The sequence below is a fragment of the Globicephala melas genome, chromosome 19, assembly GCF_963455315.2.
Source record: "Globicephala melas chromosome 19, mGloMel1.2, whole genome shotgun sequence".
Classification (NCBI taxonomy): domain Eukaryota; kingdom Metazoa; phylum Chordata; class Mammalia; order Artiodactyla; family Delphinidae; genus Globicephala; species Globicephala melas.
The window spans coordinates 9,651,779-9,677,461 of NC_083332.1; the positions used below are offsets into that span (position 1 = coordinate 9,651,779).

The 25,683-nt window shown below is 52.2% G+C and overlaps 2 protein-coding genes and 1 long non-coding RNA gene across 10 annotated transcripts in view; 2 read left to right on the plus strand and 1 right to left on the minus strand.

The window, feature by feature from the left end:
• PPP1R13L (protein phosphatase 1 regulatory subunit 13 like) lies at positions 1-22,332 on the plus strand. Of its 6 annotated transcripts, none has more exons than XM_060289579.1 (13): positions 1-42; positions 5,729-5,809; positions 5,925-6,070; positions 6,435-6,939; positions 7,047-7,145; positions 7,221-7,312; positions 7,625-8,057; positions 9,732-10,186; positions 12,491-12,622; positions 12,719-12,852; positions 12,941-13,107; positions 14,760-14,959; positions 17,725-21,751. In XM_060289579.1, exons 2-13 carry the CDS (start codon positions 5,755-5,757, stop codon positions 17,803-17,805), a joined length of 2,499 nt encoding a protein of 832 aa, XP_060145562.1. In that variant the 5' UTR covers positions 1-42; positions 5,729-5,754; the 3' UTR covers positions 17,806-21,751. The 6 variants fall into 6 exon arrangements, with proteins under 6 accessions (XP_060145562.1, XP_060145563.1, XP_060145561.1 ...); XM_060289580.1 differs by lacking the exon at positions 1-42 and adding an exon at positions 1,323-1,443 and having other exon boundaries at positions 21,608-22,332; XM_060289578.1 differs by lacking the exon at positions 1-42 and adding an exon at positions 1,323-1,443.
• On the minus strand, positions 11,530-14,114 carry LOC132594034 (uncharacterized). 2 transcript variants are annotated; one of them, XR_009560146.1, is made up of 2 exons: positions 14,056-14,114; positions 11,530-13,424 (listed from the first exon to the last, which is right to left on the minus strand). It is a non-coding gene; the product is annotated as an uncharacterized lncRNA (long non-coding RNA). The 2 variants fall into 2 exon arrangements; XR_009560145.1 differs by lacking the exon at positions 14,056-14,114 and adding an exon at positions 13,511-13,649.
• ERCC2 (ERCC excision repair 2, TFIIH core complex helicase subunit) overlaps positions 16,195-25,683 on the plus strand; it is a 27,922-nt gene continuing 18,433 nt past the window's right edge. For both annotated transcript variants that reach the window (XM_030873908.3, XM_060289576.1), the window contains exons 1-4: positions 16,195-16,280; positions 23,932-24,156; positions 24,482-24,581; positions 25,576-25,653. In XM_030873908.3, the coding sequence (XP_030729768.1) occupies positions 24,152-24,156; positions 24,482-24,581; positions 25,576-25,653 (183 nt within the window). In that variant the 5' untranslated portion in view covers positions 16,195-16,280; positions 23,932-24,151. The remainder of the gene's footprint in view (positions 16,281-23,931; positions 24,157-24,481; positions 24,582-25,575; positions 25,654-25,683) is intronic.

Consider the following 25,683-nt stretch of genomic DNA (forward strand, 5'->3'; position numbering starts at 1 on the left):
GAGACAGGAAGATCGATTGGACTGAAATTCTTAGAGAGGCAGGTAAGAGTCTAGGTCGGCAGGACTGTGCTTTCAGTGTTACAGTCCCTTCTAGGGAGGCCCAGATGCCTCAGAAATTCAGAACTTGAGTGAGAGAGGTGGGAAAATGGAGGAATGGGGGTAATTCCTCCCGAGGGCGTTAACTATCAGCCAGGGGCGGGGCTCTGGGCTCCAGGGGAGCGGGAAATATAGGGGGAGGAGCCTGTGGATCCCAGGGCGGAGCCTCTGGACTCCCGAGCTGGACACGCGTGGGGCGGTACGACTAAGGGGCGGGGCTGTGGCCCAAAAGACGGGTAGATGCCCTCGAGGATTTAGTCTCGTGCGTGGGGGGACATTTCCAAAGGCCTTGAGGAAGGGAGAGAGAGTAGACGTCCTGACTAGCGCCCCTTCCCTGTCCTGGGGTGCGTGTAAGCAGCGGCACGTGAACGCAGATTTGGGGGACACGCCCACGCCCCTTCACACAGGGACTGCACAGCGTAGGGGGACGGGCGGAGCCGCGAGACGGTGGCTAGACTGGGTGATCCGACTGCATTCCTGACCGGTGTGTCAGCGCTGATTTCCGCCCCCTCTGCCGAGATTTCGGATCCTACTTTAAAACTGGGGCGCCCACCTTCTCAGCGAGCCAGCGGCTGCTCAGAGAGGAGGAGGGTCAGGGGAAGAGGACGTGTTGCCTCCTCCCGGGATCGCCAGACAGTTCCCGCGCGTGGGCGAGACACCCGGGCCCTGCCCCTGCGGGCTCCGGGACTACAATTCCCAGAGGACGCGAGGTTGGGAGGCGCCCGACGTCGGTCGTGGAGGCTGCTGGGAATCGTAGTCCCAGCCTCCAACTTTGGGAGCCGTTGGTGGGAAATTCTGTAAAGATCCCAACCACCCTTTTTACCGACGGAGAGATTGAGGCTCAGAGACCCGAGAGGATACTGATTTTAGCGAGGCCCTCTTCTCGTCTTGGGGGCGGGATTTGTGAGTCTCCCCCAGACTCTATAACCTTCTACCTCTTTGGTGGCGTCCAAATCTTCTTTCAAGAAGGGGGAAACTGAGCCTGGAGGAGTGGGGCAGGGACTCAGGAGTTCATCTCCTGCAGCCACAGCGAGGTAAGAGTCTGGATTCTATTTACGATTTACGTAGCCAGGTCACCCTTGGCCTTTCGACCTTCCTGTCTGTGAAATGGACTTTGGGTCAATACAAATGGGAACGTACCCATCTACGTCCTGCCCCTCCGGGACTACAAGTCCCAAGGTGCTCGAGGCGACCCCGGCTCCCCCTCCCCTCCGGGACCCGCCTCCCTCCGGTCCGAGTCACGTTGTCTAACCTGTTCCCGGCGCCTGCCCCGCCCCGTCCTCCGCTCCCCGCAGCCGGAGCCGGAGCCGGAGGAGGACCCCTGGTGCCAAGATCTGCCCCGGATCCGTGAGTTACACTCCCCCACCAGGGGTTCAGCGGCCCCGGTGGAGCCCGACACTGGCGTCCCTGGGAGGGTCGGGAGGAGACAAGGACGCCAGGTCCCAGGGCGGAGCTGGGGGACTCCAAGAACGTTAAAAGCTAGAACTTGGATGCCAGATATACTGGGCAGAAGGAAAAGGGGCTCGGATGCCTGAGTTCTTGGAATGGAGGGCTCAGACACCTTGGTCCCGGGGAGACGTTCGGAAACGTCGGGACGTTTCAGTCCCTCGAAATGGGGGCTCTCGGACGCCTGAGTCCTTGAGTAGAACTGGGGTATTAGATCTCTTGGGGAGAAATGGGAGACTCGGACTGCTGGGGCTCTGGAATGGGCGGCCATCCCTACCACCCTTCAGCTGCCTTTTCGACCGAGCCTTTAGGTCTCCGAGCAGAATTAGGGGTGGGGTGGGGATAGTGGAACCCGGGTTCCTGAAATGAAGCAGAACAAACACCCAGGGTCCCTCTGGAGGCTGTGTCCCGCCATTCCCCCCACTTTCTGGCTCTGGGGCCGGGGCCAAGGTGGCAGGAGGGGAGTGGGACAGATCTCCAACCTCCCCTGTGCTGCTGCGCGATCCCCAACATGTCATTAACCGGGGCGTCAGACCTGCCTAAGCAGAGGAGTGACCTCCGTCCCAGGGCGCCCCCTGGCGGGGGCGGGGAACCTCCTATTGTCCCATAAAGGGGGGAGATATCTGGGATTTGCAAAGGGCGTTCTAGAATCCAGGGCAGAATTCCAGAAGGTGGGGTTGGATTCTGGAGGGCTTGCATGGATGGCACAATACAGCCATTACACAGAGAGGACGGAGGTAAACTGAAGCTTAGGGGTCACACTGGCAGCAGAGTTGAGGGTCAGGATTTGCCCTCCCCCTTCCTCAGCCACTCTCTGGGCGTCGGGATACCATCCAGTCCCACGGGATTTTCTGACTCACTTCTCTCCTAGGGCTCCTGGCCCTGACCCTGAGGTGAAAAATGTCACCTCCACTCCCATCTGTCTGACCTGAGGTAGTGTGGGAGATAAGGGAGGATAGAGGCTAATTCTGGAGGTGTGTGTCTGTCCTTGAAGCTGGGGGAGGGCAGGGCTTGGCACCTCCCTCCGCCCGACTCCCCCTTCTCTCCATCCCCGTGAGTCATGTGAAGGGATTAAACAAGGGGTGGGGCAGGGGGTTCTGATGAGAGGGAAGAACTTCCTAATGTCTGGGCTTGAAGGGCATTTGGTGGTAGCCTGAGATGAAATAAAAAATAATAACTGTGGCTGCCAAGACAGAGCTCACAGCGTGCCAGGCTCAGGGCTGGCAGGTAATGGATGGTTCCCATTGTCTACAGAAGTCTCCGGCAACTGCCCAAAGGTCTCACTTCCATTGAGGTTTGCTGAGCCCAGCCCAGGGAATGACTTCTTTCTCGTCCAATGGGGAAACTGAGGCTGGAGTGTGGGCACAACGCACACCCTAGGCTTTTGCCACCTTCTGTCTGGAATCTTCCAGGGATTCCTATGCCCTGGAATGGGCCAGCACTGGGGATGGCTAGAACTCAGGAAAGCAGGGGAGAATTTAGCATTCTGAGATCCAAGGGCTGAAGTCAAGATTCCAGGGGTTAAAGCTCAGGGCTTTTAGAATCTCAGAAAGATTTGAAAGGGCTGTTTTGGAGGAAAAAAATTACTTTGGCTTTGAGCCCTCAGTCTGTTCCAGGCCTGGGAATTAGGAATCTTATACGTGTGAACTTTATTTTGTACGCTTCCCTGTTCTAAACTCTATACATAAATTATGTCATTCAAACCTCACACTTCTTTGAGGTGAAGGTATTAATTCCCCCATTATACACACAAGGAAACTGAGGCACAGAGAAGCTGAATAGGCGAAGGTAGAGATTTAAAGAGGGGGAAGGCCCTAGCTCATTTCACAGACGTCCACAGAGCGGGGAAACCAAGTCCCAGACAGGGTGGAGCCTCTCCCAACGTCTGTCTATGTGGACAGAGCTGGGGGATTCCAATCTGGGTATTCCCAAACCAGCCTGGCGCTCTGACCCTGTTCCTACTCAGGATGATTCCTCCAGGAACCCCCCGCCCCTGATTTTTAACCCCAAAGAACCTGACTGGGGTGCAGAAGATGCCGGGGAGGGAGACCTAAGGGCGGAGGAGAGGGGAGCCCGGCGGAGAGGACGTGGGGGTGGAGGACAGGGGCCTGGAGCAGAGGCGCGGCCCCCGCCACCCTTGACCCCCCGCCGGGCCCCCGCTCCCCTGCCGCGGGAGGTGCGGCACCTGCCCGGGCCCGCCCCGCATTCCCCTGCTCTGAGCTCAGGAGCTGTCCGTCCGCCCCCCTGCGGTCGGGCCGTGACCTGGAGCGTCCCCTGGCGGCCCTGACGCCCGTTTCGCGCGCCTCAGACCCGGGACGGGCCCACGCCTAGCCTTGGCATTTCCTTAGACCCAGAGGATGTCAGCGTCTTAGAATTTGGGGATCATGAAATCCCCAAAAGAACCATTCGCTACCAGAATGCTGGCCCTGGAGGTAGCATAGATTTTTCATTTTTATATTTTAACGAACACAGACGGTTTCCTGTGTATCTCTGAGATTCTAATGCGGGGTCTTGCCTGGACCAGGGATCGAACTCTGTGCCCCCTGCAGTGAGAGCTCAGAGTCTTAACCACTGCACCGCCAGGGAAGTCCCCTATAGTCTCTACTTGTTGAGGCCTCAATTCTCAGAGCCTTGATTCCTCTTGCACCTTCTGGCCAGTTGGATCGTCACAACTGTCCTCTGAGGTAGACTGCTATTTATCCTCATTTTACAGATCAGGAAACTGAGGCAGTCTGGTCAGGTGGGACAATGGTGCCACCAGATTTGAACCCTCCTTAATTGTGCGTTTAGCAACTCCACTGTACCAGACATTCACCTAGACTTTTAGGACTTCGGAATCCTGGGATAGATAGAACTCAGTGCAGGAAGACAGAGAAATCTAGGCTAGCCAAAGGGGAGAATTCTAGAATGTTCCAAAGATAGAATCTGGGACTGAGAACTCTGAAACAATAGACTCTCAAGTCGAGGGTTTTAGCCTCTATCGAAATTTAATTACAACCTCGAGGCCCTTATAATTTCAGAATCTAGGCCTCTTAGAGATTGAGGAGGCCTCTCAGAATAGCTGATTTGCCTCCTCCTTTCACAATTGGGGAAACTGAGGCCCGAGGAGTGGAGGGGACTCTTAGCCCAAGGTCACACAATCCTAACACACCCAAATGAGCCACCAGCCCCAACAGGTTCTGTTCCGAGGCTTCCCAGACTGAGGCCAGAATCAGCATGCCCCAGCCTGCCCTGCTGCCCACGCCTGCACCCCAAGTCAAAGCTAAGTGGTCGGTTGATGTAGTGGGGAGGTGGCAGAGCTGGCGGGTGTGGTGGCTACCATGGAGATGGGCGTGGTGCTGGCCTGACTAGTTCCTGGTGGCTTGGCTCCTTCCCACTGTGTTGGCGGCCACAGTGGCCCAGCCATCCCTGGCCAACTCCCTGTTCTTCCTGTTGACGCCGGGTCTGTGTGAACACGCTGAGTCTCCTCTGGGTGGGGACTCTGGGAAGAGAGAGCTGAGTGGTCCCCGTCCTCTGGAGCCCCTCCAGACTGACGAAGATGCCCCAGAATAACAAGTTAGGTACAGGTGTGAAACCTAGTATGCCGACTTCTTGCAGGGTGACCTGGAACAAATGTTTCTGAGCCCCACTTTCTTTTTCTGCCATGGAGATTTTGATCATGGGATAAGGTATTAGCTGTAAAGCACTTGGCACAGTTCTAGGGGGCAGTGTTCTCTCAATAAATGGTTGTTTTATTTCATTATACCCTCGGGTAACTAGCAAAGGTCCTGGCACATAGTAGGCAGCACCGTCATTATTTTTGAAAAGATCCCCAGCATCTAGCAGTGTCTCTTGGTCCCTAGTAGGCATTCAGTAATTGATAGTTATTATTATTGCAGCCTCTGTTCACTATAATGTCTGTCACATAGTAGGTGGTCAATGGATAATTGTTGAAGGAATGATCACGTCTTATTAGGGCTGAGATAGAGAAATGGAGTAGGAGCCACGTAAAGAGAGTGAATTGTCCTTAGCCTTCCTGGAGGGCTTCGCAGGAGTTGGCGTTTCCCAGCAGGGGAGGTGGTGGGTCATAGCGCTTCCAGTGGAAGGAAGTAGGAGAGTAAAGGCCCCGTCCCGCTCCTCAAGGCCCCAGGTTCCCTGTGGGCGGGCTCTGAGCAGGCTCTCCCCCGCTCCCCCTCCCCAAACGCAGGCGCCCCGCTGCGGCCAGCCGGCACCATGGACAGCGAGGCGTTCCAGAGCTCGCGGAACCTTCTGGACCTGAACTTCCAGTGTGAGCTGGGGTAGGGGGCGGGGCTTGGCGGGGCGGGGCCCTCGGGGCGGGGCTGGGGGGGAGCCTGGGCCCTGCCCAGAAATCCGGGTCCTCACTGCTACTACCGGCCGCCCAGCTCTAGCCGCGAAGCACATGGACCTGAAGAATACGGAGCTGGACACGGCGGCGGCCAAGGTGGACGAACTGACCAAGCAGTTGGAGTCGCTGTGGTCAGACTTGCCGGCGGCGTCTCTTGGCTCGCAGGCCAGAGCGCCGGCTAGGGTGAGCCTGCTTGCCCTGGTCCCCACCCGAGCCCCCAAAGTCAGGTTCTTTCCTCCAGGAGTTCAGGCAAGCCTGTCCCATGGGGCTGTGCAGGCTGTGGGCTATTTAAAGCTACTTGTGGGATTAGTGGAAGTCGGGATCAGTGGAAGTGGACGTCTGTCAGGACCCTCGGAAGAAAAGGGTTTTTTTCTAAGCGGCACAAAGGCACTATACATGCGAGCCCCAGCCCTGATTGCAGGGCTCCCTATGCCTGAATCTCTAGCTCCGTCCAACTCTCCAGGGTTGATTTTCGATCACCTCTATTGACCTACCAACCCTCTACTATTGTCTCCTTTGACCCCTCAATGTCCCGACCTCCCTACAGCTGTCCCGGTACAGCCTCAGCCCTGTCCCCGAGCCCTTGGGCTGCCGCGGGTCTCCCCGGAAGGCGACCACCGACGGCGCAGACATCTCGTTCGGACGCTCCGAGAGCGCCCCGGCTCTGCTCCCCTACAGCTCGCTGTCCCCTAAGGGCCGGCCGTCGTCACCGCGCACCCAGTTCTACCTGCAGCCGGATGCCTACAGCAGCCTGGACCGCGCGCCCTCACCCCGGCCCCGCACCTTCGATGGAGCAGGCAGCCCCCACGGCCGTTCGCCCTCCCCTCGCCCCGGCCCGCTCAGACAGCAGGGTTCCCCGACGCCCTTTGACTTCTTGGCCCGTGCCCGCTCCCCCCGTGTCAGCCCCCTGGCCGAAGGGCCCCAGGCCTTCTTTCCTGAGCGCGGGCCCTCGCCTCGCATCCCGACCGCAGCCTACGATGCGCCGACTGCCTTTGGGAGCCCCCTGCTGGGCCCTGGCGTCAGCGCCTTCGCCCCACCTCTGCGCGCGCAAGGTGAACCAGGGGGCCGAACTTGGCGGGTGGGAGTGGCGCAAGGTCCGGGACCAGCTTCGGCCCCCCCCCGCCCGCCCCCCACATCCTCATGGGCAACCTCCCTGCAGACGACCTAACGCTTCGGCGGCGGCCCCCCAAAGCCTGGAACGAGTCTGACCTGGACGTGGCATACGAGAAGAAGTCCTCGCAGACAGCGAGCTATGAACGTGAGTGGTGTGAGGCCAAAGGAGTGGGGGACCCGGAGAGGCCTCCCCCAGACCCTAATGATTCCCGCCTCACAGGACTCGATGTCTTCGCGCGGCCTGCTTCACCAGGCCTGCAGCTGTTACCCTGGAGAGAGAGCAGCCTGGATGGGCTGGGGGCCCCCGGGAAGGTGAGGGGCCGGAGGAACTTGGGGAGGGGGCTGGTGGGCAAGGGTGGAGTCAGGGCTAGTCTTCCCCTCCTGGCTGCGCCCGCAGTTTCCGTACCCTTCCCCAGGCTCTTCCTTTATCCTGGATTTCCACCCCCTCCCTGACCGTCTTTCCTTTCCCTCCCTCTGTCTTCCCTCCCCTCCTTCTCTCCCTTCCCACCTTTTGCCTTTACCTCCCTCCTCCTTTCCTCCACTCCCTTATCATTCATTCCCTTATGCCTATCTCCTCCCACCTGAGCCCCTTCTATCTTCCTTCCTTCCCTCTTTCTCCCCCAGGACAACTTCACCAGTGCCACTCTGCCCCGCAATTACAAGGTCTCCCTTCTGACCAACGACAGGCGTTCTGATATGGACAGCTACCGCCGATCGCTGGGCTCCGCGGGCTCATCAGGCACTTTGCCCCGAAGCTGGCAGCCTGTCAGCCGCATCCCCATGCCTCCTACCAGCCCCCAGCCCCGAAGTGCCCCCCGCCATCGCCCCATCCCCCTCAGCATGATATTCAAGCTGCAGAATGCCTTTTGGGAGCACGGAGCCAGCAGGGCCATGCTCCCTGGCTCCCCCATCTTCTCTCGAGCTCCCCCGCCTAAGCTGCTTCCCCAGCCCCAGCTGCCTCCACAGTCCCAGCCACAATTACAGCCTCAGCCCCAGCTTCAAGCCCTTGCCCCCGTCCCCCAACCCCCCCAAGAGACTTGGTCCGCTGTGAGTGAAGGTGAGTCAGCAATGGGGGTTCCGGAGGGATGGGTGAAGGGAGGGCAGATGGCTGGGGACCAAACCAGCTTGGGGTCCCATCACAACCAAACACCTGTTTCCAGACATTGTCCCTGCAGAGAGCAAGGCCAGGTGAGCTTGGGGATTTGCTCAGGAACTAGGGATAGCACAGTGCTTAAGCATGGACCCTGGAGTCAGACTGGCTGGCTCCACACTGTGTGACCTTTGGCAAGTCAGTTAACCTCTCTGGACCTCAATTTCCTTAAGTGTAAAAGGTGAATAATGATAGAACCTACCTTACTGGGTTATGGTACTAGATTATTTAATCCATATAAAGTCCTTAAAATAGGGCCTGATGTATAGAAAGCCCTCAATAGCTATCATATTAATCATTATTAATAGTTTTTGGTGTGAGACCAGCGCAGGGCCTGGATTTAAGCAGAGTGGGTTTTGATCCCCTCTCTACCATTGACATGCTGTGTGACTGAGGATAATTTAATTAACCCATCTGCGCTTACATTTTCTCATCTGTGAAGAGAGATTAATAACATTTACTTCACAGATTACGATGGACAGTCAATGAAATCATGTATAAAATGATCATTGTAGGGCTTCCCTGGTGGCGCAGTGGTTGAGAGTCCGCCTGCCGATGCAGGGGACACGGGTTCATGCCCCGGTCCGGGAAGATCCCACATGCCGCAGAGCGGCTGGGCCCGTGAGCCATGGCCGCTGAGTCTGCGCGTCCGGAGCCTGTGCTCCGCAACAGGAGAGGCCACAGCAGTGAGAGGCCCGCATACAGAAAAAAAAAAAAAAATATATATATATATATATATATATATATATATAATTGTATATTTCTACCTGCTTTAGAAGCTCTGACAGAAAGGCAAGAAACAGAGAGAAAAGACCAACAAGTACTAAGATTCTAGTCCCAGCAATTTTCTTTCTTTCTGTATTTATTTTTGGCTGCCTCGGGTCTTCCTTGCAGCGCGCGGGCTTTCTCTAATGAGAGCGAGCAGGGGCGGTGTGCGGGCTTCTCACTGTGGTGGCTTCTCTTATTCTGAGCCCGGGCTCCAGTAGTTGTGGCGCGTGGGCTCAGTAGTTGGGGCGCATGGGCTTAGTTGCTCCACGGCATGTGAGATCTTCCCGGACCAGGGATTGAACCCGTGTCCCCTGCATTGGCAGGCAGATTCTTAACCCCTGCGCCACCAGGGAAGTCCTCAGCAATTTTCTGCCTGAGATGTTAGGAGAGGAAATTCATACAATCTTAGAAAGTCAAGTTTATCATAATGGTAGGAGCAGAGATTCTGGAGTCAGATAGGACTGAGTTCAAATCCCAGCTGTGTGGCTTTAGGCAACTGACTTGCCTTCTCTGAGACTCAGTTTCCCTTTCTGTAATAATGAGATGTTAGCCATATCAACGTCACAAGGTAGTGGTGAGAGTTCAGTGATAGGCATGTAAAGCACGAGGCACATGCTAAGTGCTTGTTAAATGGGGGATGTCATAATTGTCTATTATTCACAACCCAGGGAAAGTGTAGCCCAGAGAAAGCAAGGCACTGCCCTGAGGTCACACATCAAATCAGGCATTTGCTGCAAGTCCTGGAAGTTGTGGGGAGGGAGTCTCTCGGGTCTCTTGGGACCCCTCCTTTGATGGGGCTCTTGCTCCTTCTAGGCTTCCCCAAACCTCCCACTGAGCTGGAGCCTGAGCCGGAGCTGGAGGGGCTGCTGACACCAGGGCTGGAGGCTGGTGATGCAGATGAAGGCGCTGTAACTCGGCCCCTTAGTCCCACACGGCTGCAGCCAGCACTGCCGCCCGAGGCACAGTCAGTGCCCGAGCTGGAGGAGGTGGCACGGGTGCTGGCAGAAATTCCACGGCCCCTCAAACGCAGGGGCTCCATGGAGCAGAGCCCTACTATAGCCCTGCCCCCCACCCACAAGAAGCAGTACCAGCAGATCATCAGCCGCCTCTTCCATCGTCACGGTGGGCCTGGGGGGCCCGAGCCTGAGCTGTGTCCCATCACTGAGGGGCCTGAGGCCAGGGCAGGGCCCCCTGCTCCAGCCCCACCAGCTCCCATACCACCTCCAGCCCCTCTCCAGAGCAGCCCACCAGAGCAGCCACAGAGCATGGTAAGTAATAGAGGAGGAAACTGGGGTGTATGACTTAGCATATGGAAGCATCCCTTCCCTTTTAGGACGGAACCTGGAAATTGCATGCATCGCACCTGGCGCATTCCACTGGCCGGGAGCCCAGCTGCAAGGGAAGCTGAGAAATGCAGTTTTACATCTAAGTGTATCTGTGCTCAGAAGAAAGGGAGAACATATATGGAGGGGCATTCAGAAGTCTTGGCCACATCGAGATTTTCTCTGCTCCTCTCCAGTAACCTGTCCCCCCAGGGCTTCCCTTCAGGAATCTTAGAGTCTTCCAACCTGGAAATGACTTTGTCTTGGCATGACAGAGGGTTTATTCTGGGGTCTGAAAACCTGCCTGAATCAAGGCAGTCACCATTTCTCTCCCTAGTTGCCACAGCCTCTCATGTCTGCCTTCTCTGGGGAGCTGCTCTCTCCTCTTACACCTCAGCAAGCCTGTGCCATGGTTAGAAATGGCCCACCCGGCCCTGACTCAACATGACCTCTCAGTTCAAGTCCATGGTGTCCTCTGACTCTGGTCAGAGCTTCTTCCATTCAGATTTTCAAGAACAAGTCTCTGGTCTCTGAGGTTGTGGGTGTCGTGGTTAAGTGCACCAGTGGCAGAGCTAGGCTGCCTGGGTTCAAATCCCAGCTCCACAGCACTTATCGGCTGTGCAACCTTGGGCCAGACACATAGTCTCTCTGTGCCTCAGTTTCCTCATCTGTAGAATGGGGATGAAAATAAGCACAGGGTTGCTGTGAGGATTTAATACATGAATATAGTGCTTAGAATAGTGCCTGGCACTTTACTATTATTGTTATCATTTGACCAGGGGCTGGTCTCCTGCTGATCTTGGTCTGGTTTCTGCATCGTGGCTTGGAGGGAGTGGGCTGTAGTCACATGGAACAATCCTGATTGCTCAGTGTGGGTAGACAGATGTAGGAGAACAATGCTCAGAGAAGACGTGGAGGCCAGGTGGACCCCCACATGCGTATTCCCAGGCCCTCCTGAGGGTGGAGCCAAGAAATGTTGAGGCTCAGGATCTTGAAATCAAGAATGGAAGAATGACAGTGTCTTGAAATGGTCAAGTTGCCTCATTGCAGAATCACAAAGTTCTGGCCACAGAGAAACCTGAACGCTCACAGAATTCAAAAATTAAATTCTGACATCACAGACTCAGAAGAGTGAAATTTCAGAATTCCAGAACACTGAAAGTTTGCACAGGATCTTACAATTAAAAAGTTAGTAACACAAACCCTGGTTATTACTGATTCTTGAAGTCCCCAGAACTGAAAATTAAAGACTCATCATTTGAATCTTAAATCATAGATGAGTGCACGCATATGTTATAATACAGAATTTTATTTTAAGTGAACATTTTCCACTAGAAAGGAACACACAAACATAATAACTAGGAAGAAATAGATAAAAGTAGAATAAAGAGGCCCAAATAACAGCATTCAGAGAGAACCACGATTAACATTTTGAGTATTTCCTTCCAATCTTTTGGAATGAAATTCTCACCATGAAATATTCAAGTTCTCAATCATAGAATCTTGGGAATGCAACGTCCTGGGTCCTCAGCAATTTGAAATGGCACAACTTAGCATTTCTGGACTCACACATATTGGAAACTTAGCATCAGAGAATTTTTAAATGGGTGGCTCGTGGGATCTTCAAATTCCAGAATCTTGAAATCATTGACATCGAAGACCAGAATCACAAATGCTGTATGCTCAGAATAAGTGAATTTTGTAGGACACTTGAAAATCAAAAATAAGAAGGCACAAGGAATAATATGATAAATATTCTAATTTCCTAAATTACTAATTATCTCTTTAGAATAAATTTCTATAACTAAAAGTACATAATTTAAAAATATATATTCTAATTCCAAACATCTGAAATTAACACTTGGTAACATCTTGTCAGGTGTGCTTCCTAGCATTTTTTTTTTTAATACATAAAAGAAATGAAACTATGGATTGAATATCTGGCTTCCACAATCGTCAACCTCGTGGTCTCCAAGCTTCCTCTCAGGTCTCAGGGCCCAAGATTCCAAAATCACCCGATTCCCTGAGTGTTGCAGGGAACCTGAGGCTATAGAACTGAGGGACCCTCCTTCCCATGGCCCTCTGGACTCAGGCTATGTGTACGTACGTTCCTGGGTTCCAATCTCAGCCCTGTCTAGTTGGATGACCTGGAGTGGCCGCCTGGTCCCTGAGCCTCTGTTTCCCCGCTCTGAGGAATGGGTATATTAGCAATCCCCGCCAAGCCACTGAAGCCCCGGTTCTGTCCCCCAGGAGATGCGCTCGGTGCTGCGGAAGGCCGGCTCCCCGCGCAAGGTCCGTCGCGCGCGCCTCAGCCCGCTCGTGCTGCTGCTGGACGCCGCGCTGACCGGGGAGCTGGACGTGGTGCAGCAGGCGGTGAAGGAGGTGAGTGCTGCCGGACAGAAGGGCGGGCGGGGTGGGGGCGGCAGACGCTGGATAGCAGCCGCGGGACTGAGCCTCTCCGTCCCCCGGCTCGTCCAGATGAACGACCCGAGCCAGCCCAACGAGGAGGGCATCACCGCCCTGCATAACGCCATCTGCGGCGCCAACTACCCCATCGTGGACTTCCTAATCGCGGCGGGTGCCAACGTCAACTCCCCCGACAGCCACGGCTGGTGAGTCCTGACCTCGCGCGGCCGGCGTGGGGCGGGGAAGGCGCTGCGGGCCCCAGCGCGGCCTCTCACGCCTGCCTCCCTCGCCTAGGACACCGTTGCACTGCGCGGCGTCCTGCAACGACACGGCCATCTGCATGGCGCTGGTGCAGCACGGCGCGGCAATCTTCGCCACCACGCTCAGTGACGGCGCCACCGCCATCGAGAAGTGCGACCCCTACCGCGAGGGTTACGTCGACTGCGCCACTTACCTGGCAGGTGCGAGGCAGGGCTGAGGCGCCTCGGTGGGCGGGCTGGGCCACCTCTGGGGGAGGGCGTCGCGGGGACTGGGACGCCCAGCTGGTAGATGTTGGGCGGGGGAAGGCGGCAGACTGCGGCTCCTGAGAGAGGACGCGGGGGGCTGTACCAACCTTGTGGCAGCATCACCGAGGAGGGGCCGGCGGGATGGACCACCTGCAGGGGTGGGGCACTGGGCCTCCCACCTGGCAGGTGCAAGAAGGGTGTGTGGGCGCAGCAGACTGTGCCACCTTCGAGGGAGAGGGGCACAGGGGAACTGTGCCACGCAAGCTGGACACCTGTAGGGAGAAGAGCAGGTGTGGAGACTGCGCCGCTTTCTCATCCACGGGGGTGGGGAGTTGGACGTTCCAACTATACCATCTACCTGGCCTAGGGCTGGGCACATGGGCTGTGCTACCTGTGGGAAATACAGCACCACACAGGTGAGAGGTGAGCAGGCCATGGCTTCTGGGGAGGAGCTTGGGGACTCTTCCACTCCTAGTGAGACAGGAGGCTGTACCATATATCTCCGGTGGGGGGGGGGTGCACATCACTTAAATAGGTGATGGGAGGAACTAGGTAGGCCGTATCCTGGGGAAGTGCCTAGGGTCTGTAGCGCTCACCTGGAGGGGCCAACTCTATCATAAGGCGGGGTTGGGGACCTCAGAGAGTTGGGGTAAGGCAGGCTGTAGGACCTGGGGGTGGGCCAATGCATTTGGGAGGTGAGCCTGGAGGGACTACACGACAGCCTGCTGTGCTGTGGTAGAAAGTGGGTGGGAGCCGTGGGGCTGTAACACCTGCCTTAGTGGTGAGCAGCGGCAGGCCAGGACCGCTGGGGCGGGAAATAGACCGTCCACTGAAGCTTTGGGAAGGGGGATTGTGACTACCTTTGTCACAGGTAGATGAAGCCTACCAGTTTGTACCTCCTACCTGCCTGGACTTGGAGAGTTCTGTGAGGACGAAGTAGAGATTGAACAGCACACTTGCTGGGGGGGGGGAGGGGTGGTGGAGAGGAGGAGAAACTGGAACACGGTGGACTGAACCATTAAAGAGGGGGGAACATGGTGGACTGTACCATCTGGAAAGGGGGCTAAATCCTTGATGGGCTTAAAGGGGGGTTCGGGTGGCCTATACTATCTGGAAAATTATTACATCCTCTTTGAGACTATCTTTTGGGGAGGGGGCGCAGTGTGCACTGCACCATCTGGAAAGGGGGAGTTGGGACCACTTTGTGGGGAGCAGTAGGGCTGAACCATCTGAAGGAGGAGTTGAGTCATCTATGGAGACTGGACCACTTACGGGGGGGGGGTGGAGTGCAGACGACTGTACTTCTAGGAGTGATACAGGGACTTAACCAGATATAAATGGAAATGGGGACCACTGACCCTGCCTCGGGGGTTGGTGGGCCGGCTTGATGCACCCCAGTGTTTTAGAGACTGTCAGTCCTGGCAGCTGACTCCGGCTCAGGCCCCCCTCTCCAGACAGGGGTACACAACTTTTCAAGCGGCCCATTCCCCGAGGTGAGGCTGGCGCCAAATCTCAGGGTCTGTCCCTGTCCCCAGCGCGTCGTATCCCTGAGTGTTCCCGGCCCCCCTGAACCGGGCGCTGACGATCCCTGCGGTTTCATGTTTCAGACGTGGAGCAGAGCATGGGGCTGATGTACAACGGGGTGGTGTACGCTCTCTGGAATTACAGCGCTGAGTTTGGAGACGAGCTGTCCTTCCGCGAGGGCGAGTCGGTCACCGTGCTGCGGAGGGATGGGCCAGAGGAGACGGACTGGTGGTGGGCCGCGCTGCACGGCCAGGAGGGCTACGTGCCCCGTAACTACTTCGGGGTGAGCCCAGAAGCGATATTGTGAGGAAAGGGGTGATCCCACGGGGAAAAAGGGCAAGAGAGACAGTGCATTACATTGGGGAGGAGGGGAGATCAGAAGAGTCCATTATCGGTTGTGGGGAGGTGAGGATGAGCCCATCATAATAACGGGGGAGGTAAGGGAGATCCCCTTTTAGTTAGGGGAGGAAGAGCCACTTACTGGTGGTACTTCGTGGGGTACTCACCAGTACTGCCTTCCTAGTGATTTGATTGGTTCGTGCTCAATCAAATATTTTTATTATTCCTAATATTCATGGGGAGGTAAAGAAGAATGTATTCTAGCCAAGGGGAGTCATGACGAATCCCATCTTGGTGATGGGGGCAGTTAAAGAATCGTGTATTACAGGCCTGGAAGCTTTTGTTACACTGCATTGGGCAGGGTGAGGAAGAATCCATTAATAAAATCGCGGTAGAACTGAGGGAGATGCTACTAGGTTAGGGGAGGAGACCAGGAAGATCCCATTATATTCCTGGGAGAGAAGACGATTCCTTTAATTGGGGAATAGGTGGAGGTGGGTCCCAACCAGGCAGCCATGGTGGTAGGGAGAGGCGGGCGTCTTTTTTATGGCCGTATGGGAGACTCGGAAATACGCCATTTCATCAAGCCGGCTGCTGATGGGAAGGCTCCAGCTGGTGCTTGCAGCTGACAGGGGACTCTGGTGTGGTTTGGGAGATACTGAGAGGGTCCATTAGGAAGGGATGGGAGGATGGAGACAGTCCACGTGTTTGGGGGTGGATCAGGTGACTGTATTAAGTTTGGGGTGGAATGAAGGGGTGGGAGCTCCTGGTGTCTGAAGAGCCTGTCTTCCCTCAGCTCTTCCCCAGGGTGAAGCCGCAGAGGAATAAGGTCTAGCTGGAGAGAAGGACTTTTCAAAGGGAGACAGGAGAAAGCAGCAGCTGCCTTCATTCCAGAACTCCTCCTCCCTTACTGCTGCATCTCTCTGCGCCCCCAATCCTTGCAGGGACGAGGTCCTTGCCAACACCTCTCTGCTTCTCTGGAAGCCCTGGGGAGAAGGAGAACCCCAGCCTTAAATTTAGAAAACTGCCTTAGCTGTGGGAGGTTGTGGTGGGGCTGGGAATCACTGGGGGCAAGAGAGACCCCCCCCCACCATCTGCCAAGTCACATCCTGTCCAAAGTGCCTCCTGCTCCTACTGCCCCCCCCACCCCCGCTGAAAAGCAAGGCAACCCACCATCCCAGCGGAGCCTGGAGTGGGTCACCGCCACTGGATTTTCCCAGGAGTCACCTCCGCCACTATCTCTACCAACAGCCTTCAGGGGCCAGGTGAGGCATATTAGTCTCTATCAGCATCCCTGCCCCCTCTCTCCCCAGTCAAGTGCCTTTACACAGTGCCAGTTTTATAACAGAATGGGGATGTTTTTCATTATAAATAAAGGTAGTTTGCACAGAAATTGACTTCCGTCTCTTCGAACTCCATTCTGACTTAATAATTCTCCTCATTGTTACTATTTTTGGTAAACCAGTCTTAAAGTAGCCCCTTTGGAAGGAATTTCCCTCATGTGAATCCAATCCTTCCTCTTTCAAATATGCCTGCTTTTTTTTTTTTTTTTTTTGTAGTGTCTTGACCTTTTTTTCATGTTTTGGATTCTTCTTTTTAAGCGTCCTTAAGCTTAAAGACATAAAATGTCTGATAATTCTATCATCTGAAGTTTGGTACCATCTCCTCCTGTAGTTTGGTGTGTCCGCTGGCTCTCACTCATGGTGGCTTGTTTCCTCATGTGTATTGAAATTATGCATTGTGAGATCATCTTCAACAGGGCTTTATCTACTGGAAATCCATGTGGACTTTTTGAGGGTCTGACCCTGAAGAGTGATTTTCCTTTGCTTCTTCTCCACTTTTTTATTTCATAAACTTCCCCTTGAAGATTTTTGACAAATCAGAAGCCTTTCTCTCTTCTGATTTGTATTTCTTTACAAATCATAAAACTTCAACATTGTCATTGTCTGCAGTGTCCAAAACAACTCACGTGGGAATTTTAATTATTTTTAATTAATTTAAATTAAATAAAAATTAAGGATTCAATTCCTCAGTCACACTAGCCACTTTTCAAGTGCTCAGTAGCTACATGTGGCTACCATTTTGGACAGTGCAGATAGAGAACATTTTCATCGTACCAGAAAGTTCTATTGAGTAAAGCTGATATACATTTCCATCATCCAGAAGTTCCATTGTGCCTCTTCGCAGTCAGTATACGCATGTCTCCTCCCCATAAGGGGTAGCCGCTTCTATCACTGCCGATTAATTTTCATGAATACACTTTAAAAATCAAACGGTACTGGTACTAAGATATTTGTAATGAAGAAAAACAGTCCTCCTGCTACCTCTCCCTACTCCCATCTGCTTTCCAGAGGCCACCACTTTCAACTGCTATAGCTGTTTCCTCTGGTATTTTCTTGTATATTTCTAAATATGCTGGCATTGCTATTTCTTGATTTCTCAATTTTAGACATTCTCTACTGATTTCCTGGTATAGTAGATGAGGTTCGAGGTCTATTCATCTGACTCTACTTTCCCTCTCCTCAATGAAATCATAATTTTTATATCAATCAATAGTTTTTTAAATGTTGTGATATGTAAATATGTTTTCACTGCAGAGCCATGCAGTATATTAGAATTTTCTCTTCACAAATTTCTAAATTTTTGAGAATTAAATTTACCTTTGTCACTTGCTTAATTTTATTTGCACCTATACTTAATCTTTTTCAGATGTTCCATGGAATCGTCCGTATTACTAACAGCTCACTCAAGCTTTTTTTCCTCCCTCCTAAAGTCCTCTCTCCTACTTGAATGTGGACTTGATGCTTTCTAGGCCTACACTAAGCTATCCTGGACTTCCCTGTGTTGGATATTGTTTCCTCGATTCCATGTCTATCTTCCTTTGTTGACTCTTCATTTTGCTGGAGCACATGCTCCAGTCGTTCCCTTAAAAGGGAGAGGAAGAGGTAAAGATTTTTGAGTTCTTGCATGGCTTAATAGATCTTCATTTTATCCTCCAACTTTATTATAGTTTGGCTGGGTATAAAATTCTAGGTTGGAAATTTATGTATCCCTTGTCACTCAAATCTATTTTCTTCCTAAGTCGGAATGCAAGTTTGGATAACAAAGGAAACCTGTTTGTTTGTTTTTTTCTCCCCTCAGATTTGTTTTCATTCTCCCTCTGCTTTGAACTTGTATTTGACTTGCTTTATTCTGGAAGCTTTTGGAATCTTCTCACTTTCTCTGGTTCTGAAATTTCATGAGGATGTGCCTCACTGTAGCTTTTATTCATTAATCATTCTGACCCTAAGTCTGTCCTTTCAATCTGGAGACTCATGGCCTTTGGTTCTGGGAAATTTTCTTGTATATTTTTGTGTTGGTTTCTTTGTGTGTGTGTGTGTTGGTTTCTTCGTTTTCTTGCTCTCTTTTTCTGGAATTTTTATAATTTGGATGTTGAATCTTCTGGTTTGAGCTTTCAGTGTTCTTATCTTTTCACCACTATTTTCCATCTCTGTTAATTTTCCCCTTACTTTCTAGGAAATTTCCTTGACTCTATCTTCTAATCCTTTTATTAAAATTTATGTTTCATCGGGGCTTCCCTGGCGGCGCAGTGGTTGAGAGACTGCCTGCCGATGCAGGTGACGCGGGTTCGTGCCCTGGTCCGGGAAGATCGCACATGCCGCAGAGCGGCTGGGCCCGTGAGCCATGGCCGCTGAGCCTGCGCGTCCGGAGCCTGTGCTCCGCAACGGGAGAGGCCACAACAGTAAGAGGCCCACGTACCACAAAAAGAAGAAAAAAAAAAAAAAAAGAAAATTTATGTTTCATCTATTATTTTGAATTCCAAAGGACTCTTTCTTATTATTTAATTATTCATTTTTCATAGCCTCCAGTTCCTATTTTATAAATGTGATATCATCTATTATCTTGCTAGGTATTTTTTATAGTATTTTAGTTACAGGTGTTTTTGTGTTTGTTTTGTAGCTTTCTTTTTTTTCCTGTGTAATCTTTGTTTCTTCTGGGCTTCTTTATTTTGTATGTGTTTACACTAGTCTGATCTCTCTTTTGCATAACAGAGATAGGTTCGTTTCCCATTACTGCTATAACAAATTATCACAAACTTAGTAGGTTAAATAACACAAATTTATTGTCTTTTAATTCTGGGGGTCCGAAGTCTGAAACAGGTCTCAGTGGGCTAAACTCAAGGTGTTGTCAGGGCCATGTTCTACTGGGGGGAATCTGTTTCCTTGCCATTTCCAGTTTCTAGAGTTTGCCTATATTTCTACCAACAGTCTGTTTATGATGATTTAGTGTTCCCTAAGATTATAGAGATTTACTCTACCTTACTCCTCTGAGTTCCTTCTGAGTCCTCACCAGCAGAATTGCTAACACTCATATTTCTACAAATGGTCTGCAAGGCTATCTAGGCTTTTCCCATCATCTTCTCAACATTGTTCCAGCCTCTGCCCATTGTCCAATTCCAAATCCACTTCCACATTTTTAGGTATTTGTTACAGCAGCACCTCACTTCCAGTACCAAAATCTGCACTAGCTTCCTTTCGCTGCTTGTAACAAATTGTCACAAACTTGGAGGCTTAAACAATACAAATTTATTATCTTACCATCTGGAGGTCAGACATCTGAAATGGGTCTCACTGAACTAAAATCCAGGTGTCAGCAGGGCTGAGTTCCTTTCTGGAGACTATGGGAAAGAAGCCCTTGCCTTGCCGTTTCTAGTTTCTAGAAGCTGGCTGTATTCCTTGGTTCATGGCCCCCTTCTGTCTTCAAAGCCAGCTCTTGCATCAGTTCCATCTCATACTTCCATTGTCACAGCTTTATCTCTTGACTCTGACCCTCCTGGCTCCCTCTTTCACTATGGCTACACTGGACCCATCCAGATAATCCAGGATAATCTCAGAATCTTTAACTTAGTCACATTTGCAAAGTCCTTTTTGCCACATAAGGTAGCAAAGGAGAACAAGTAAACAAGGAGACAGGACTTCCCTGGTGGCGCAGTGGTTAAGAATCCACCTGCCAATGCAGGGGACATGGATTCGATCCCTAGTCTGGAAAGATCCCACATGCTGCGGAGCAACTAAACCCGTGCGCCACAACTACTGAGCCTGCACTCTGAAGCCCGTGAGCCACAACTACTGAAGCCCACACACCTAGAGCCCATTCTGCACAACAAGAGAAGCCACCGCAATGAGAAGCCCGCGCACCGCAACGAAGAGTAGCTCCTGCTCGCCGCAACTAGAGAAAGCTCGGGCGCAGCAAAGACCCAATGCAGCCAAATAAATAAATAAAATTTAAAAACAAAACAAACAAACAACAAAAAAAACCCCAAGCAGGGCTTCCCTGGTGGCGCAGTTGTTGAGAGTCCGCCTGCCGATGCAGGGGACACGGGTTCGTGCCCCGGTCCGGGAAGATCCCACATGCCGCGGAGCGGCTGGACCCGTGAGCCATGGCCGCTGAGCCTGCGCGTCTGGAGCCTGTGCTCCGCAACGGGAGAGGCCACAGCGGTGAGAGGCCCGCGTACCGCAAAAAAAAAAAAAAAAAAAAAACCAAGCAGACAGCAGTCCCTGCTCTCAAATTCAAATAGTATCTGGAACTTTGATTATATTAAGCGATTATTATTCCTTTTTTTGAGATGTGCTATGATATTATGGTTATGTTTTTACAAAGAGTCTTTACTTTTAGAGCTACATTCTGAAATACTGATGGATGAAATGATATGATGTCTTGGATTTGCTTCAAAATAATCAACTGGTGGGAGGGGAAGTGGTTGGGGTGTAGATGAAACAAGATCAGCCCTGAGTTGAAGATTGATAAAGCTTCATGTAGCTGAGGCTTCGTTAGACTATTCTCTCAACTTTTGTATCCATTTGAAATTGTCCCTAATAACCGGTGATAAAATGCCCCTGGTTTTGTAGAGCCGACATTCTAGGGGAAGAGACAGACAATAAACAAAATGATAAGCAAGAACTATATTCTGTCAGATGCTGATCGCTGCTATGGAAAAAACTAAAGCAGAAGTGGATATATTGCGCCTGATTGGAAGTGTATTCATTCATTTCCTCTGGCTACTGTCACAAATGACCCCAAACTCAGTGGCTTAAAACAACACACATTTATTTTCTTACAATTCGTAAAATCAGAAGTCTGAGGTTAGTTTCACTGGGCTGAAACCAAGGTGCTGGCAGGGCTGCACTCCCTCCAGAGGCTGTAGAGAAGAATCAATTTCCTTGTCTTTTGCAGCTTCTAGAGCTGCATTCTTGACATTCCTTGGCTCGGCCCTCTTCCTCCAACTTCAAAGCCCACAGGGAGACATCCTGCTTCAGTGTAGCATTGCCTCTGTTTCTGTCCTGCTGTCAAATCTCCCTATTATGAGGACACGTGATTACATTCAGGACGCACCTTGATATCTCTCAAGATCCTTTAACCATCACACCTGCAAATTCCCTTTTGCCATATGCGGAAGGAAAATAAAAATGGAGTCAGTATCGCCAAGAGAACTCTCTAAAATGGAGCTGGGAGGCCATCGACGAAGTGTGACTTACGCACATCCCAGCCTGGATGGAATCTGACCTTTTGATCACTTATTGTCTTAACATAGGCATCAAGAACAGCTGCCCAGGGACTTCCCTGGTGGCACAGTGGTTAAGAATCCGCCTGCCAACGCAGGGAACACGGGTTCGAGACCTGGTCCGGGAAGATCTCACATGCCGCAGAGCAACTAAGTCCGTGTGCCACAACTACTGAGCCTGAGCTCTAGAGCCCTCAAGCCACAACTACTGAAGCCTGCACGCCTAGAGCCCGTGCTCCGCCACAGGAGAACCCACCGCAATGAGAAGCCCATGCACCTGCTCTCTGCAACTGGAGAAAGCCTGCGCTCAACAACAGAGACCCATGCTGCCAAAAATAAATAAATAAATAAATTTATAAAATTAAAAAAAATAAAGAAAGAACATCTGCCAAAAATGCAAGATACTTATCGGACCCTTACCCTAAAATAACTCATGACAGCCTATCTACTTGTGGGACCCTTACCCTAAAATAACTCTTGATTCCTTAAGGACAAGTATTCCCTGGCTTGTGTCAGAGCCAATCACGATTCTCACCAGACAACTTTAACAACCTTGTAGCTTTTGTTTTATAAGCCCCTGATGCTTTCTCTTCCCCAGAACACTCCTTCAGTTTTACCCGAATCTGTCTCCTGAATTGCAATTCTTCTTTTTTTTTCTTTAAATTTTTATCAGAGTATAGTTGATTTACAATGTTGTGTTAGTTTCAGGTGTACAGCCTGAATTGCAGTTCTTAAGACCCCATATAAACTCTTGTTTGCAGACTTCTGTGTTTTGTTTTGTTTTGTTTTTGGTTGACACATGTAACCTATGAACATTCATAGGTTCCAGGGCCTGGAGATCTTTGGGGACCATTATTCAGCCTATCCAGGGTGTATTGCAATTGCAATTTAAACAGGGTGGTCAGGGCAGGCCTCGCTGAGGAAAGGATTCTTGAGGAAGACTCTAGGAAGGCTTGAGGGAGGTGAGGAAAGAAGCCATGCAGAGATCTGAGAGAAGAGCCTTTCAGACACAGAGAATAGTGACTACAAAGGCCAGGAGGAGGCAGGAGGCAGTCATTCTAATTGGCTGCTGTCAATCACCCCTGCTCCCAGGTATTCATGCCCTTCAGTAGCCCCTCCCCCTGACTGTGGGCTTGTTGTAGTGATGTATCCTAAGGAATGCAATACACTAATTCCTCACCATCCATGGGTTCCGCTCAACCAACAGCGGATTGAAAATACAGTCGTCCCTTGGTATAAGCGGGGGAGATTGGTTCCAGACCCCCACGGATACCAAAAATCTGTGAATACTGAAGCCTGTCATACAAAATGGCCTAGTACGGTTCGTCTTCTGTATCTGCGGGTTCTGAATTCGTGGATGCGGAGGGCAGACTGTAAGGAACTTGAGCATATATTCACTGAGCCCCTGCTCTGTGCATGTCCTGTACTGGGTGGCAAAAGGCACACACAGTGGTGACCAAGACAGTCTCAGCCCTACCCTCCTGAGGCTCGCAGTCCAGTGGGGGAGACAGAAACATCCCCAGAGAGTGACGACCCAGAGTGGGCAGGGCAGGGATGAAGGTGGGCTGGGAGGCAGCACCTGGCCTAGCTGTAAAGCCTTTGGGCAAGTTTTTCTCTGAGACTCAGTTTCCTCGCCTCTAAAGTGGCAATGATGACCCTTACATCAACAAATGACATTTATCACAGTCATACGAATGAGAATATACTTCCAAAGTTAGGCAAAGGCTCTGAGAATAAGTCCTAGGGAGCTAGTAGAACTCATGATGGTGGTGGTGGTAGGGGCGGGTGTTGAGCCAGTTAGTGAGGTTGCTGACATGACCTTGAGCCTTAAGAGACACCACAGAGATGCTCCTTGCAGTACCATGTACGAGGAGAACAAACTGGGAAGAGCAAACACACGTGACTTCAGATAGTTGGGTATAAATCATGGTGATGTCTTCCACTTCAGAGAAGTTTGTGCTCCTTAAGCCACATTCCAGCCCCATCTTGCTGCTTAGTTCCCTGCTTTCCACTTTCCTTTTTGCCTGCAGTGTCGTCTGCTCCACCTTACCCTGCCTCATCCCTACTCCTCACCTTAGTTCTCGGAGATGACTCCTCCGGGAAGCCCTCTCTGATCCCCCAGGCTGGGTCAGGAACCTTGTCTGGGTTCCCCCATTCCAGCCCTGGTTACTTTGTTAAAGTGTGGGGGAAAGGAGGACATCTTAAAACCAAGGATATAATAGAATGAAACTGAGTATGTATTCGCTGCTCAGATGATCTGGACAGATGCCGGTAGACCGAGACCCAGTGAATGGGATCGATTCTCTCGGTCCTCTTCCGTCCATGTTTTGTTCTTGGTACTCGGCGATCCTCAGCGATGCCTCCGGCACTGCCTCTCCCGGAGCCCGCCCTCGCATTGCCGTGCGCACGCGCATTATCCAGATTGACGTCGCCGCAGTGGAGTGACGGGCGGGATCAGCCAATGGAGTCGTGACGAAGGTGGAGCAGCACCTCGGGGACGCCCTGCGGATCCTGCCTCTACTGAATATTCATGAGGGAGGCGGGCAGACGCCGCTTCAAGCCGCGACCGGCGCCATGAAGTGAGAGGGGGTCCTGGGTTCACGGCTCGCGAGCGGGCGTGGGGGTCTGGAAGACGCAGGGGCCAGTGGGCAGGCCTCGGGTCCCGGCGGGGCGAGGGGAGGCTGAAGGGGAGGGGTAGGGATAGCCGCGGGGACCCGCGGGGCGGGAACGGGGTTGGTCAGAGACGAGATGCAGAAGGGACCCGGAGACTTCTGGAGAACTGGGGGATATCCGGGGGGGGGGGGCAGCGGGCCGGTAACCCCTCTCAGTTCGACGGCAGGGGAATGTGGAGTCTGGAGAGGGGCTGAGGGGACGGGGGACTGACCCGGCAGCCCCCGCCGCCAGGCTCAACGTGGACGGGCTGCTGGTCTACTTCCCATACGACTACATCTACCCGGAGCAGTTCTCCTACATGCTGGAGCTGAAACGCACGCTGGATGCTAAGGTGGGTGGGCCGGCCCCCCTGCTGCCCATCTGCCGGCGGGGGCTGCCGCACGTGCGTCTAAGACTGAGATTGCAGGACGTCTGGAGTTTAGAAATCTGAGGTCCTTGGGAAGCCAGCGCTGCCAAACTTTCTGTTATCTCAAATAATAATAGTTAATAATAGAAGCAGCTGACACTTTTCAAACGCTCAGCTGCTCAGTGGCTGGCTTAGGAAGATAGAGACTTTGGAATCGACTACCCACAGCTGTGTGTCCTTGGGTAAATCACTTACTCCCCCAGTTCCACAGTTTTCACCTTTGTAAAATGGGCATAGTAATAGGACCTACCTCAGCTGAATATGAGGGCTCTAGGGGTTAATTCACTAAGTAAGGCGCAGGTTCTCAACTGGGGACCATTTTGACCCCCAGAGGACATTCGGCAATGTCTGGAGACATTCCTCATTGTCGGTACTAGTGGAGTGGTGGTGCTACTGGCATCTAGTAGGTAGAGGCCACAGATGCTGCTAAACATTGTACAGTGCACAGGACAGCCCCCTCACGATCAAATATTACCCGGCCGCAAAATGTCAAGAGAGTCGAGGTTGAGAAACCCTGACGTAAGACACTTAGTAATAGTTCCAGGCACAGAGTAAGTGCTGTGGAGGTGCTTGCCAAATTAAAACAAAAAAGATTCCCTACATATCAGACACTGTCCTAAGTATTTAACCCCCAGTTTCTCACTAATCCTCATAGCCATGCTGTGAAGAAGAGATTAGGCCCATTTTTAGAGATGAGGATCCTGAGGCCCCAGAGGGGTTGAGCGGTCTTGCCTAAGACCACTCAACAAAAGTGGCAGAAGTGGGGTTCAAATCCACTGCCCCTAGGGCCCAGACTTTTAACTGCTCTGTTGTCCTGTTATTCCAATGGTGGCATTTCGCGGCGGGGGTGGTTTCCCAGAGTCTGTGTCCCTGAAGTTCTGAGAGCCTGTGTCTTGTTCCTCCTGCCCGAATCATGCAGGGTCATGGAGTCCTGGAGATGCCCTCAGGCACTGGGAAGACAGTGTCCCTGTTGGCCCTGATCATGGCGTACCAGCGGGTAAGTGACCCACTGGGCCCGTGGAGGGGG